The sequence below is a fragment of the Emys orbicularis genome, chromosome 6 (assembly GCF_028017835.1).
Source record: "Emys orbicularis isolate rEmyOrb1 chromosome 6, rEmyOrb1.hap1, whole genome shotgun sequence".
NCBI lineage: Eukaryota > Metazoa > Chordata > Testudines > Emydidae > Emys > Emys orbicularis.
In genome coordinates, this window is record NC_088688.1 from 11,726,131 (window position 1) to 11,741,800 (window position 15,670).

Below are 15,670 nucleotides of genomic sequence, written 5' to 3' on the forward strand. Positions count from 1 at the left end.
CTCTAAATGCCAGTTTTCAGGTGAATTCAGCATCTCCTTGACATTTAAGGACTCAATTTATAATCAAGTTATGTAACTTTAGTGGCAAGAAACACTGGCGTCACCAGAAAAGCCATTTATAACCTCCCCCAAAAAGTATTCAGGGCAAGACTGTCATTTCTGATATAACAAATGAAGGATAAAAGACTCTTTCAGCACAAATTAGATACTCCCGGCTCTTCAGAAATACAGTAGAAACTCACTAAGCAGACTTCCTATAAGCATGGAAGGGAGAAGAGCAGAAGACTCCAGAAGGTCCACCAGGAACCTCACTACCAATCTATTAACCTGGGAGGGGCTCCCATATTCCAGTTATGGACACCAGCACAAAACCTGGAGATACATATTATGACTTGCATTTCTGCAGTGCCTTCAGGCCCCACTTAGATTGGAGTCACAATGCCATTTAATTTTGAGCGAGGCACTGTACAGACACATAGTAAGAGACAGTCACTGGCCAAAAGACCTTTCAGTCTATATGGAGAAGACAAACAAAGGGTGTTATGAGAAAGAAGCCAAGAGATAGGACATGATTTGTCAACAGTAGAGCCAGGAATAGACAGCAGGTCTTCTAAGTCGCAGTCCAGTACTCTACCCACAGGGCCATACTGCCTCTAAATGTATTGTAGTATGTTTTATACAAATAATGAAGCCTTAGTAATTCTCCTGGTGTTACATTTTAGCTGGAAAGAACACCATTTGTAGGTTAAATGAAAGCATTCAGATTAGCACCACATGGAGGCTCTACTCTGATAGTCCTGTCTTCACTTGGGTAACATATGCTTAAGAATCTTGAAACTGGCTTGAGGCCAAACAGTGTTCTAACAAGAGTTGTCTTGCTAGTATGAATATGGCAAAACTGTATTAGAACCATTGTGCTCTACTTTAGATAGGGGCCTGATTGTTCTCTCACAGCTGCCTAAACTGATCAGCCAAACTGTGTTATGCTTAAACACGATACGTAAACGGCATTGTTATGTCAGTGGTGATGGGCTCTTTGTTGGAGATGACAGAAGAATCCCATTGTTCAAACTTTTCCCAGACTCGGTGCTTAATATAAAGCTCTGAGAAGAGCCGGGCTGTTTACACATGTTATAAAGAAATATGCACAGTGATGTGCAAGGATCCAAACATCCCCAAATTTATGGCGTGCCCAAAATCTAAATCTGATTCCTAATTTTACAGCTCTCCCCTGTCTATGCATTGGATTCAGTCAAACTTGTGAAGCCCAAAATTTGTATCTCCAAAGTGAATGTATTATAGTGGCTTAGTCACCTTTATTTAAAAGAGCAATAAAATAACAAGGCTCCAAAGAATACGGTTTGCAACAATGTGACCAGAGTGTTTATTGTCTCCTTTCTTAAGAATAAATGGTGTGTGCAGGTTTTACCAGAACAATTGCAATCTAAAATGCATAGCCCCCTACAACATCACATATTTTATTTAGGTCCCTATTTTATTCTTTGTTTTCAGAATATTCTTCTGTTTTTTCCCCTCCATATATATTTCTAGCATGAGGTGGGAAATATAGGAGTTTACTGTGACCACATATGTGGCATAAACAGGGATATGTGCCACAGTATGATGGCACAGTAACTAACTGGGCCAAGTTTCTCTCCATCCTTCACATTCTATTAGGGCCCTACCAAATTCACAGTCCATTTTGGTCAATTTCACGGTCATAGTATTATAAAATTGTAAATTTCATGATTTTAACTATTTACATCTGAAATTTCAGTGTTGTAATTGTGGGGTCCTGACCAAAAAAAGAAGTTGGGGGGGAGGGGGGTTTGCAAGGTTATTGTAGGGAGGCAGCTGGAGAGTGGTGGGTGCTGGCCGGGAGCCCAGCTCTGAAGGCAGAGCCGCTGTCAGCAGCAGCGCAGAAGTAAGGATGGCCTGGTATGGTCTTGCCACCCTTACTTCTGCGCTGCTGCCTGCAGAGCTGGACCCTCAGTCAGCAGCCGCCATTCTCCGGCTGCCCAGCTCTCCTGCTACCGAGTTCTGAAGCCAGCACAGAAATAAGGGTGGCAGTACAGTGACCCCTCCCCCCCAAAATAACCTTGCGACCGCCCTGCAACTCCCTTATTTGAGAAACGCTGGTCTCCCCCATGAAATCTGTGTAGTATAGGGCAAAAGCACAAAAAAGACCAGATTTCACGCCCATGATGTGTTTTTCATGGCCGTGAATTTGATAGGGCCCTACTTTCTATGTATCAAAATTATTATAACTGAGTAGTTGCAGAAAAAGACTTAGGGGCTACATTGTCTTTTTTAGTTACATTAAGTGTAAATCCAGAAGGACCCCATTGACTTCAGTGGAGATCTTCCCAATTTATACCAGCTCATGTTCTGTGAATGGATGCAGGTGATGTTTTACTCTTAATTAGCCCACTCCAACCCCATGCTGTGTCAGGCTCTCAAGTGGTCACCCTGCAGTTTCATGTTAATTTCTCTTTAAAAAAAAAAGTTTGACAGATCAGAGTTCCTGTCTCCTGCGAATGCCATTTTCATTTGGTTTTACATAACTGAAAGTATAAGGATTTTTGGAGGAAAGGGACTGGAGAGGCAGCACATTTTCCAATCACTCCGGAAAATCCCTCTGCTTTGAAATAATGCATGAGCTACTTGTCTATTAATATGGCGTAACTAACTTAAAAAAAATTAACACAAGACTCCTGCAATCAGATCTATGCTGCCTTCTGTGAGGCTCCCCACAGGCGTGTCAGGGTCTCATTTGTACTTTTGAGATCCTTTTGTTGTTTTCTATTCCAGCATATATAGCATACCAGATCTATATTCCCTTCTGCCTTGATAGAACCCTTTGAGTTGTGACTACGTTTGCCCGAACTGAGCTCTGCTGAGCTTGGGGCCTTGTAGTTGTTAGTTGATGGTACGTTTCAGAAGCCTGAATCCTTTTGTTTACAGCCTCACTCTATGTTTTATTAAGGTTCAGTGCACCGAGAAGTCCTCCCACTGAACAGAGTGCATCAAGCCCCTGTTTATTGATATACGATAGGCCATAAAGCCATCATGACATAGGCTTTAGGAGAGTGATTCCAGCCTGCCAGAATCTCAGAGGAGGCTGATGGAAATTTTACTTTGCTTTGATTGTGTGCTTCAAGTGGCCAATTTTCAGCTGTCCCTTTGGGAGAAGAAAGGACAACACTACTCCGTCTCAACTTTAAGAATTGGTAGGAGCCAGGTTTATTTATGCCTTTGTTGACCTTGGAGATCTCTGTTTTCTCTTTCTTTAGAAGTGTCCCCCCTCACTCCTGTCATCCAATAATATTTTGTCATACATACTAGCTTTATATGATGCAGAAACCCAGGCCAAGATTTTTGAAAGTGACTAGTGATTTTGGGTGGCTCCATTTTTGGATGCCCAATTTAAGAAACCAAAAAAGGGCCTTATTTTCAGAAGGCAGCTGCTCTGCACATTCTGAAAATCATGCCTCACATTGGGCACCAAAAATTGAGGGCATCCAAAGTCACTGGTCCCTTCTAAAAACCTCAAGGCAACATTTAACCAAGAACCTAAGTCCCATTTTCAAAAGTGACTTGAGCATGTAGGAGTGGGATCCCACTGACTTTCAAGGAGACTTTTGCTCCTGAGTGCCGAACTGACTTTTAAAAATAGGACTTTAGACTAATTTTCTAGGGGGAGTCAGGGATGGCTGTGAGAACAGCAAGCACTTTCCAAGACCCTGATTCTAAATTACATCATCCATTTATGAAAAGCTTCCACACTCCCTGTCCTAAAAACAGTGTAACAAAGGACAGAATATCCCCAGAGCTAACTCTGATATGTCACGGTGGACGCCAGTCCCCACAGACGCTCCCGATGTTATTAATTTTTAAAACAAACTTGCTGATTGAGGTTCTGACTGCCTTTAAATTGTCTCTACAAGGAGACTGTGTACTAATTAACCCACGAAACAATCAATGATGTACCTTTTTCAAGTTTCAGGGTGATTAGAATATGAAAATGAAGAGCACAATGGTGCAGATGTTTTAAAATCACAGCAGACAGCAATTAGTGACATGGGAACCAGCTGCTTATCTCTCCAGATAAAGCCTCTTAATAGGGAATTACACTTGAGGAGCCATTACACAGATGGATCTGCGAATGATTTAAAGAGGGGGCGTTATAGTATTAACTTTGATTTGTGAGCCCGGGTCTTGACAAGCTTTATGCATGCTACCTCTGGAAGAAGGTGCATTTGGAAAAGGGGGCTCCTTACATATTAGCAGCCAAGTTTTCTTTTAGTGTTTAGGGGAAGGTTTTGAAAGGGGAATGATTTTTAAAAAGTGTGAGGTATTCAGTAATTAAATGTAAATGTTTCCTATGGACCAGATTCTGTCACCCTTACTGCTGACAGAGTACAGCACAGCTCCTCGTGGGTTGGCAGAATCCGGCCCTTTCTTTTAAGCAGTTAGCTTGTGGCTTGGACTGCATGCCAGCATAAAGGCGTAAAAGGGGGTGATAAATTCCATATGCACCTGTGTAAGCTACCCAGATCGGAGTGTGCAGCGGTAAATGGGCAGCATAGAATCATAGAATATCAAGGTTGGAAGGGACCTCAGGAGGTCATCTAGTCCAACCCTCTGCTCAAAGCAGGACGAATCCCCAACAAATCATCCAGCCAAGGCTTTGTCAAGTCTGACCTTAAAAATCTCTAAGGAAGGAGATTCCACCACCTCCCTAGGTAACCCATTCCAGTGCTTCACTACCGTCTTAGTGAAAAAGTTTTTCCTAATATCCAACCTAAACCTCCCCTATTGCAACTTGAGACCATTACTCCTTGTTCTGTCATCTGCTACCACTGAGAACAGTCTAGATCAGTGGTTCCCAAACTTGAACAACCTTTGAACCCCTTTCACTAAAATGTCAAGTCTCGTGAACCCCTCCTAAAAATGAATATTTACAGGGATTTTCTCGTTTACCTGAGTATAAAAGCAGTGATCTTGGAAATATAAAATTTGTTTTTATTACATGCTTATTACACACTAATTATTATTAAGTGTCCCTGGCCTCTGTTGCCAGAAGCTGGGAATGAGCGAAAGGGGATGGATCACTTGATGATTACCTGTTCTGTTCATTCCCTCTGGGGCACCTGGCATTGGCCACTGTTGGAAGACAGGATACTAGGCTAGATGGACCCTTGGTCTGACCCAATAAGGCCATTCTTATGTTCTTATTTATCATTACAGTATTTTTATTACATTATGAAAATGGCAACACTCTTCCAAGATCTCACTTTCGTAGCTTGTATCACTTTGAATAAGCCTGTTATAAGACAAGGCTCCTATGTTTCATCAAGGAGTATCAGATGTGAAACAGCATGAAGGTATCTAAGAAGCCAACTCAAAGAGTTCCTCCTACACAAGCATTCAGGCCTTGAGCAGTCCAGACAAACAACACACGTTACAACAAAGCTTAAACTTGTTCCTCATAATAATTTTAAAAACAATACTAGCTGCCTATTTAATTTTAAAAACAGCAAAAAATTTCCACCTCCCTTTCCATTTCTTATAAGGAGTCTTGAAGTTTAAATCTTCTCAGTGTGATAGATACGCTTGCTTTGATCCTCTTAGCTCTTGGAAGTCCAGGGGCTCCGGGCTGCTGGCCCCATGCTGCCCGGGGTCCCTATGGACAGTTCTGTCCGCCATTAGAGAATTTTTTTCTGCGAACCCCCTGTAACATTTCGTGAACCCCCAGGGGTTCTCGAACCCCAGTTTGGGAACCACTGGTCTAGATCCATCTTCTTTGGAACCCCCTTTTAGGTAGTTGAAAGCAGCTATCAAATCCCCCCTCATTTTTCTCTTCTGCAGACTAAACAAGCCCACTTCCCTCAGCCTCTCCTCATAAGTCATGTGCTTCAGCCCCCCTAATCATTTTTGTTGCCCTCTGCTGGACTCTTTCCAATTTTTCCACATCCTTCTTGTAGTGTGGACAGAACTGGACAGAGTACTCCAGATGAGGCCTCACCAACGCCGAACAGAGGGGAATGATCACGTCCCTCGATTTGCTGGCAATGCCCCTACTTATACAGCCCAAAATGCCATTAGCCTTCTTGGCAACAAGGGCACACTGTTCATATCCAGTTTCTCGTCCACTGTAACCCCTAAGTCGTTTTCTGCAGAACTGCTGCCTAGCCACTCGGTCCCTACTCTGTAGCAGTGCGTGGGATTCTTCCATTCTAAGTGCAGGACTCTGCACTTGTCCTTGTTGAACCTCATCAGATTTCTTTTGGCCCAATCCTCTAATTTGTCTAGGTCCCTCTGTATCCTATCCCTACCCTCCAGTGTATCTACCACTCCTCCCAGTTTAGTATCATCTGCAAACTTGCTGAGGGTGCATCCTCCAGATCATGCATGGAGCAAATTGGAAGTGGGTGCTCCACCTCCCTTATTCTCTGGGCAGGGCAGCTGAGCTGGTGCTGGGTGTGTTGTCACTTGCAGCTGACACAGGTCTATGCAGCATCGCCAACCCTGTGTGTTAAAAAATCGTGAGTCAGGCTTCAAAAATCATGAGATTGGATTACAAATCAGGAGATTTTTTTAAAAATAGACTACTTTGGGGTTCATTTCAGTTTTGTCCTCTGCATTCTAAGCTTTTGGGGGGCACTTACGCTACGTTTTCCCATCTTGTCTCTGTAGCCATGAGGACTAGGAACTTACTGTTTTAAAAATTAAAACTGAGATTTTCACATAGTCACACCCATCCAGGAGCTAGGACTTTTAGAGTGTCTCCAAATATCACGACACGCGTGCTAAAATCATGGGAGTTGACAACACTGCGAAAGTAAATTCCTACCCCCTCCTCCCTCAAGAAAGGATGGCAGGCAACGTGTTTCAGAATTGCTGGATAGGGAAGGAGTTCCCACATTGCTGTGATTTGGGGCCTCATGAAGAGCAAAATGCAAACACGGGCAGGCCCGGCTGATGAAATTATACAGCTAGACCAAAAGCTAAATACGAATAAATCTTCCATTCCCATGAATGGGCCAGATTCTGCTCTCAGTGCTACTGACATAGTTACAATTAACTCTGCTGAAGCCAACAGCCAAGCTGCGGTATATTATGTACTGGCAGTTGTACAAAGAAATGGATTCCATAAAATGCAATGAGAAATGGTCATCAGCTGTTGTCTGGAGAGCCCTGTTCACAGTCACCCCCACTGAAAGCTCCAGTCCCCAGGGCTATCTTGACTGCGGGGAGTGGGCAGGGGGCTGTTGTGGGGTTTTTTGTTTGTTTTTTGTTGTTGCTCTATCTTTGTTCATAATGCCCTTTGATTGTGGTGCTCACCCAGCAGGGGAAACTGAAGCTGAAACATTAGGGACAATGGGATCAGGGGGTGATCCAGATGGATACATTGGGAACAAAATACACTTAACTGCATTACTTTCAGCTAGCTGATTTGCCAGTTCTTTTAAGTAAACAGTGCCCACGTATCAATTGCAGCAAGTCAAATTCGACCTGCTGCAGGCCACATGATCTCTGGTTGCCATGCTGGAGTAGCGTATGCTGAAGAATTCTTTTCGAGTGACATGCGTGTGTCGGGGGAAAGTTCATAGTAAATGATACTGGAAGAAGCTACATTAAGAGAGCCAGTGGGCTGTTGCATGCTTGGGCGAATACATAGTTTTGATAGAATGCATGGATGGCACAGGCCTGCAAACCCTTCCACAAGGGCTTAACATTTGAAGTCCTGTTGAAATCATGGTAGCTATTTTGTGCTTAAAGTAGAGCACATGATTAAACAGTTGCGGGACTGGTACCTTAGATGTCACATGTATCTCTTTTCATGCATTTCAATATAAATCTTGTACTTCTCTGTGGTATTGTAGCAACAGCAGGGCTATCGTTAGAGATCTGTTGGTCGTTTCCGTGTCAGCCTCCGCTTTGGGAGACAAGGTGATCGGAGCGGAGGGGTAACTGGCTATGTCTAAACTACACCAATGTGTGAATTGCAGAGTGCACTACAGTGTTGCTATCTAACTGCCCCATGTGGACGCTGCTGGCGGGAGCAGAAAGGTACCTCGTTTGCTTTAACATAGACCTTTTAGTTTGCGTCAGCAGTGTCCACACAGGGCAGTTAGAGTGCAACACTTTGGGGTCCTCCGCAATTCACACCCCTGTGTAGACCATATTGTGGCTCAGTGTAGATCGGGGTTCTCAAACTGGGGGTCGGGACCCCTCAGGGGGTCATGAGGTTATTACATGGGGGGTCGCGAGCTGTCAGCCTCCACCCCAAACCCTGCTTTGCCTCCAGCATTTATAATGGTATTAAATATACAAAGAAGTGTTTTAATTTGTAAGGGGGGGGGTCGCACTCAGAGGCTTGCTGTGTGAAAGGGGTCACCAGTGCAAAAGTTTGAGAACCACTGGTGTGGACAAGCCCTGAGTCACAAAAATTCAGCTGATTTGCATTTGGTATCCAAGTTGTCGGTCCTCAAATTATTATTACTATTTTTAGCCCTGAACTAAATATTTTTGCCTCTTTTAAGCCAAAGGTGGGGGGCATTAGCAGCATGTGATGTTTTTTTTCTGACTGCTATAACCCTTACTTTTCAAATGAAATTTCTCATGGCATTGAGTTTCACAACTCAGCCTTTTGGGAGGAACTTTAGAGTTACTTTGATGACAGCCATAGGGCTAGGTGCTCCACTGAAGTAAAGTGCTACATCTTCATGGATGAGAGTGGAACAGTGCCAGCTTTACCCCATCAGAGCCCTGTAATTTCTAGTTTTGGGGGAGGGGGTTAAGTGAGAGATCATTATTATTTTGGGATCTTTGGGGCATAGATTGTGTACTCCTGTGTTTGTACAGCACCCAGCATGACCCCGATATGGAGCTTTCTGGTTGCCGCTGCAATGTATATGTGCGAATAATGTAAATATTAATGAAAAACAAGAATCACACCAGGTAGCCCTCTCAGTGTGGTAGCTGCTTTATAGACTGATGTGAAAGCAAGAGGTATAATCCTGGTCTGACTGAAGTCGATAGCAAACCTTCTGCTAAGAAAGCCTGCTGCTAGACTGCTTGATAAAGTGCAATGTACTTCCCCTTCCATGTCCCACAGTCCCACTGTGAAAGCCAGGATAAGGAAAGATTGCACCCCCGTGTCTGCTCCAAGGAGAGTAGTGAGGGATTGATGGTCTGCAGTTGTGCCTGGACCTTCACTGGAGCCAATCTTGCCCCCTGGCTCGTCACACTGCACACCATAAGAACCAGGCACAATCTTGTCTGGAAGCTGAGCCGGCAGAAGCATCAGGGGTCAATGAAGTTGAATATGCATCTCGTGAGCTTGATAATTATTTTAAAAAATAATAATTTTACGTTAAATACGGTATTTCAATGCCCTCCTTTTTCAGTGGCCAAAGGGGATGGAGGCGGGTGGCTACATTTTGATAGATCTGGCTGAAGAAGGATATCAAATTCACAACCCTGGAAACTGAACTCCTCCATGTAAACAAGCAGATTGTGTCATCCTAGAACCCCCCCCCCTTTACTGCCTGCTCCATGTGATTCAGCACGGAACTAGAGGGGGCTGCTTGTAGAACGAGGAGCTAGTCCATTCCTCAGGATCTGTTTACTGCTTCTTGGGCTCTGGGAAGAGGCTGAGAAGAAGGGTGCACAAACCCAAACACCTGCAATGTACAACAGCTGCACACTCTGTTTTCTCACTTTACTTTTCCTGGGAACCCTTTCCTTTCCTAAGCATGCTCAGCCCACGTGCACAAGTGCTGAACAAGCCACAGAATTGAAGAATCTCCAGTTACTCCTTGAGACAGTGCACCAGAATAGCTTAAATATTATGGTATATTCCAGGGGTAGGCAACCTATGGCACGCGTGCCGAAGGCTGATTTTCAGTGGCACTCACACTGCCTGGGTCCTGGGGGACTCTGCATTTTAATTTAATTTAATTTTAAATGAAGCTTCTTAAACATTTAAAAAACCTTATTTACTTTACATACAACAATAGTTTAGTTATATATTATAGACTTATAGAAAGAGACTTTCTAAAAACGTTAAAATGTATTACTGGCACACGAAACCTTAAATTAGAGTGAATAAATGAAGACTCGGCACCCCACTTCTGAAAGGTTGTCGACCCCTGGTGTATTCCAACAAGGCCACATGCCTGACTTTTACATACACACACTAAGGATCTATCACCACCCACTTGCCAATAATATGCATGTTTACAGGTCTCTAAACATAAACCCTGAACGTGGTGGTTCAGCACCTTTAAACATAAGAACATACAAATGGCCATACTGGGTTAGACCAGTGGTCCATCTAGACCAGTATTCTCTCTTCCAACAGTGGCTGGGGACAGATGCTTCAGAGGAAAGGAACAGAGCAGGGCAATTATCGAGTGATCCATCCCCCATCGTCCACTCTCAGCTTCTGGCAGTCAGAGGCTTAGAGGCACCCAGAGCATTGTGTTGTGTCCCTGACCTTGCCGAATAAGCATTGATGGTCCTATTCGCCATGAATTCATCTCATTCTTTTTTGAACCCTGTTATACTTTGGCCTTCACAACATCTCCTGGTGATGAGTTCCACAACTTGACTGTGTGTTGTGTGAAGCAGTACTTCCTTGTGTTTGTTTTAAACCTGCTGCCTATTAATTTCATTGGATGACCCCAGGTTATGGTGTTGTGTAAAGGGGTAAATAACTTTTCCTTACTCACTTTTGCCACACCTTTCATGTTTTTATAGACCTCGATCGTATTTCCCCCCCCTCCCTTAGTTGTTTCTTTTCTAAGCTGAACAGTCCCAATCTTTTGAATCTCTCCTCATATGGAAGCTTATCATTTATTTGGTATTCACAGTGTAATTCAATCACAGCTTACTACTGAAGAGTAGCTTGCAATACTATATATATGAAACACGTTTCACAGCTTGACATGGAGCGTCACAAAAATGGATAGGAAATCATCATAAAACCAACAAATGATTACAGGGGAGCAAGAGGCTAGAAGTGGTCAATACATGAAAGTTAAGTGGGTTTGTTTTGTTTGAAGGGGCTTTTGAAAATGTTATGTCTGAAACATACGTAATTTCTTCATCTGAAGAAAGTCCACTGAGAATCAATGTGGACTTTCATTTGCTCTGCGCTAGTCTTCAACATAACTGTGCCCTTAATGTTATCCCTGAAGTTTGAAGGGATATTGTCAGATTAAAAATCATATTGAAAATATTGCTTACCTACATTGCAAATTACAGTTCATTAAATTGGAAAGAGATGTTAAAAACTAATTTGGGTCCTGATCCTACCTTACTGTATTCACATGAGTAGTCCAGTTGGGCCTACTCACCTATAGAAAGCTAAGCAGTAGCACCACGCTGCAATTTTTGAGCTGCAAACACCGGATCTGATTCTGTAACCCTCTCTTACACTGACAGACTGCCCACAAAGGCAATGGTTACTCAACATGAGAACAGGTTGCAAAATCAGGCCATTTACAAGGGAAGGTTTTGCTTGTGTTAAAAGTGTGCAAACACACACACACAAACTCCCTATATATATCCTTAGTAATTTAAAAGTGTATGGAAATATTTCTCTTGGGCTTAAGGTTGCAAAAAGCTGCATTTACAACTCATAAATATGTGGTCAAGTTTCACCTATGTCCTTTTTGAAGGAGACTTTACAAAGTATCTGAGAACTTAAGAGAAGATAATTTAAGAGAAGTTGTCCTTCAACATGCAAGTTTATAAGATCTTTACATTAATGTTTATGATGGGCCCCATAAACTCACTTTTTTTTTCATTTTCTTCTGCTTTGCAGGTTTATGACCGGCCCCCAAAGCATTCTGCTCTGCACTATGACCCAGGCCTCCAACAGGACTTCACCAGTGACACCTTAAAATCAAAGCACCAGCAAAAAAGCAGCAACCAGCACCATCTTGACTGGTCAGCAAGCTCTGACACTGGATCTGCGTCTCAAAGTTGCTTCCTCAATACAGAATCCAGCCGAGAAGCAGCTAGTGCCACCAAGGTTTGTGCTCAAGAGCCAGTTGTTTCTTTCAGCAAGCCTCAAACAAAGAAATCTGGTGCAGGAAACTCATGGAGTCAGTTGTCAACCAATAATAAAGAGCTGGCTGTATGCAGTGCAGTTCCATCACCAAATAACATCACTGCAGCATCCCAGCCTAGCAATCCTTCCGAGTGCAATGGGCTTTCGCCTCTAGTGGATAAAGAGGGAGGAGGCCAAATGGAGATCCCTGACCAACCCACTGGGAACACAAAGAAGAAATCCAGCAAAAAAGACTTAATAAATCACACCATCCAAAACACAGATGTAGAATGGGTGAAAAATGCTCAAAAAGCATTTGAGAGCAAAACCCATGACAGCATGGAAAGGAAAAAGGAATCTTATTCAACGGACAAAATGCTAGAAGCATCGCCCTCGAGGCAGAACCCAAGTTCTGCCAATGGTTCTGAGAGTGACACCAGTCACGTACGAATTACTATCCCAATAAAGACTCCGACAGCAGATATGTCTGGCCACAAAAGGAAAAAAAGGCAATCTGCAAAATCTTCAGCAGATAAAACTCTCCAGGAAAAAAGCCTACCTTCTGGAATTCCCATGAGCAGTGAAGTAGCAAACAGGACTAGTTCACAACTGGAGGCAAGCAAAAAAGATCTTCGAGCCATAAAGCAAGGGAAAGCTCCTGAGAATGAGTCCCCATTGGCAGCTATTGAGAGCAGTGGGGTCACTGACAAAGCTCCCCCAAACAATGCAAGTAGGCTCAGAAAATCTGCAGCTGCAACTTCCATGTCCGCTCCTAACAATCTTTCTGCATCTAGCAAATTGCCACATATCCAGCACCCAAAACTTGCAGCAAAACGGAGATGGACCTGCAGCAAACCTAAAAACATGCTTCAAGAAACCTCTGTGGCTACATCCGAGAAGCTGATGATAGAGCCTCCTTCAGCCTATCCCATCACTCCATCTAGCCCTCTGTATACCAATACAGACAGTCTTACGGTGATTACGCCCATCAAGAAAAAAAGAGGACGACCAAAGAAACAGCCTTTGCTCACTGTCGAAACCATCCACGAGGGAACCTCCACCAGCCCGGTCAGTCCAATCAATCGAGAATTTCCAGGCACAAAGAAAAGGAAGAGGAGACGGAACCTGGCTAAGCTGGCCCAGATGGTCCCAGGGGAGGACAAATCCATCAGTGAACTGAAGTTTCACAAAAAGGTCGGCAAGCTGGGCGTATTGGATAAGAAGACCATCAAGACCATCAACAAGATGAAGACCCTCAAGAGGAAGAATATTCTGAATCAGATCTTGTCCTGCTCCAGCAACATAGCTTTGAAAACAAAAGCCCAGCCACCGTCCAGCGCAGGGGCTGCGACCATCGATGCCAGACTAGGGAAGCAAATAAATGTCAGCAAGAGGGGGACTATCTACATTGGCAAAAAACGGGGCAGGAAGCCAAGAGCAGAGCTGCAGCCCCCTCCAGAAGAACCTAAGACAGCCATCAAGCACTCAAGGCCTGTTTCGAGCCAGCCAGAAAACCCAGCAGTGCCTTCCAACTTGCAGTCACTTGTGGCATTGTCACCAGCAGCTATTCATCCGCTTTCAACACAGTTAGTGGGGTCTAATGGCAACCTTAGCCCTGCAAGCACTGAAACAAATTTTTCAGAGTTAAAAACTATGCCAAATCTTCAACCCATCAGTGCTCTTCCTACAAAAACCCAGAAAGGAATGCACAGTGGAACTTGGAAGCTGTCTCCACCCAGGTTAATGGCTAACTCACCTTCCCATCTCTGTGAAATAGGTTCTCTGAAAGAAGTCACGCTGTCACCAGTGAGTGAGTCTCACAGCGAGGAAACCATACCAAGCGACAGTGGAATAGGTACAGACAATAACAGCACTTCTGACCAAGCAGAAAAAAGCTCAGAATCCCGCAGGAGGTACTCTTTTGATTTCTGTACCCTGGACAATCCAGAGGCCATACCATCTGACACCAGCACAAAGAACAGGCATGGTCACCGGCAGAAGCATCTCATTGTTGATAACTTTCTCGCTCACGAGAGCATTAAAAAGCCAAAGCACAAGAGGAAAAGGAAAAGCCTGCAGAACAGAGATGACCTCCAGTTTCTTGCAGACCTCGAGGAGCTCATCAACAAGTTTCAAGTGTTCAGGATTTCCCATAGAAGCTACACGTTTTACCACGAAAATCCATATCCTAGCATTTTCAGGATTAATTTTGATCACTATTACCCTGTGCCATATATCCAGTATGACCCATTGCTCTATCTTCGCAGGACCTCTGACATGAAGTCTAAGAAGAAGCGTGGTAGACCTGCCAAAACCAATGACACCATGACAAAGGTGCCTTTTTTACAAGGGTTCGGTTACCCTATTCCCAGTGGGAGTTACTATGCACCCTATGGAATGCCTTACACATCAATGCCTATGATGAATCTTGGTTACTACGGTCAGTATCCAGCTCCTTTGTACCTGTCCCACACACTTGGAGCAGCTTCCCCATTTATGAGGCCCGCAGTGCCCCCACCCCAGTTCCATTCAAGCTCTCATATGAAGATGTCCACCACTGCCAAGCATAAAGCCAAACATGGAGTGCACCTGCAGACTCCTGTGGGAATGAGCCTTGGAGATATGCAGTCCTCCTTGGCGCCTCCAAAGGTTGGAGGAACAAGCGTTTCTAGTGGCCGACTTCACAAAAGAAAACACAAACATAAGCACAAGCATAAGGATGAGCGGATATTGGGGGCACATGAAGATCTGAGTGGTCTTTTTGCTAGCAAGTCCACCGGCTTCTCCAGCCATGCGATCAGCGAAAGGCTAAGTGGCTCAGACAAAGACCTCTCCTTGCTCAATGAGAAAAGCAAGCATAAGGAGAAACAGAAGCACCAGCATTGTGAAACGGGACACAAAGGCTCAAAGAGTAACTTTGAAGTGGATACACTGTCTACATTATCGCTTTCTGATGCCCAGCAGTGGACGCAGAGCAAAGATAAAAGTGACTCGAGCAATGATCCCATTGACTCTTGCACAAAGAGATACTCGGGTAACACTGAGAGTAGTGCAAGGTCAGAGTCCCTGGACATGTTTGGTGAAATCAGTTCCTCCATCGAAAAGCGGGACAATGATGCAAGTGGGAATAAAAGAAGAAGCTTTGAAGGGTTTGGAACTTACAGGGAAAAGGACATTCAATCTTTCAGGATGAATAGGAAGGACAGAAGTACCTATGATTCTTCAGCCTCTTCAGGTAAGCCCTGAATTTCTAACCTGAACAAAAAGGAGCTTGGCATTCTCAACTGTTATGTTCCTTTTTAAAAGCTAGTCACTTATTTCTCTGTCATTATATAATTAAACCCCCATGATTATCCAAACTTTGGATTGTTGGGGAGTTGGCAAGAATGTTGGCTAGATCTAAAACCAAAACCTTTTAAACACAGTTCGTTATTGCATAGCATTTTTATAAATATTTTCTCTATTTCTCTCCTATTTATCCTCGCTTCTTATCTTTCCATTGAAAATCTCTTGGGCACTGGATTCTACAGCAGTCACTACTATAGGTAATTGCTGGCAAGGGGAGCACTGCAAACTTTCCTATTGATGGAATCCAGTACCTCT

General features: G+C 43.8%; 1 protein-coding gene across 2 annotated transcripts in view; it reads left to right on the plus strand.

Moving 5' to 3' along the window:
- Positions 1-15,670, plus strand: part of SETBP1 (SET binding protein 1) — a 306,763-nt gene that overhangs the window by 204,749 nt on the left and 86,344 nt on the right. For both annotated transcript variants that reach the window (XM_065406939.1, XM_065406941.1), the window contains exon 5: positions 11,840-15,302. In XM_065406939.1, the coding sequence (XP_065263011.1) occupies positions 11,840-15,302 (3,463 nt within the window). The remainder of the gene's footprint in view (positions 1-11,839; positions 15,303-15,670) is intronic.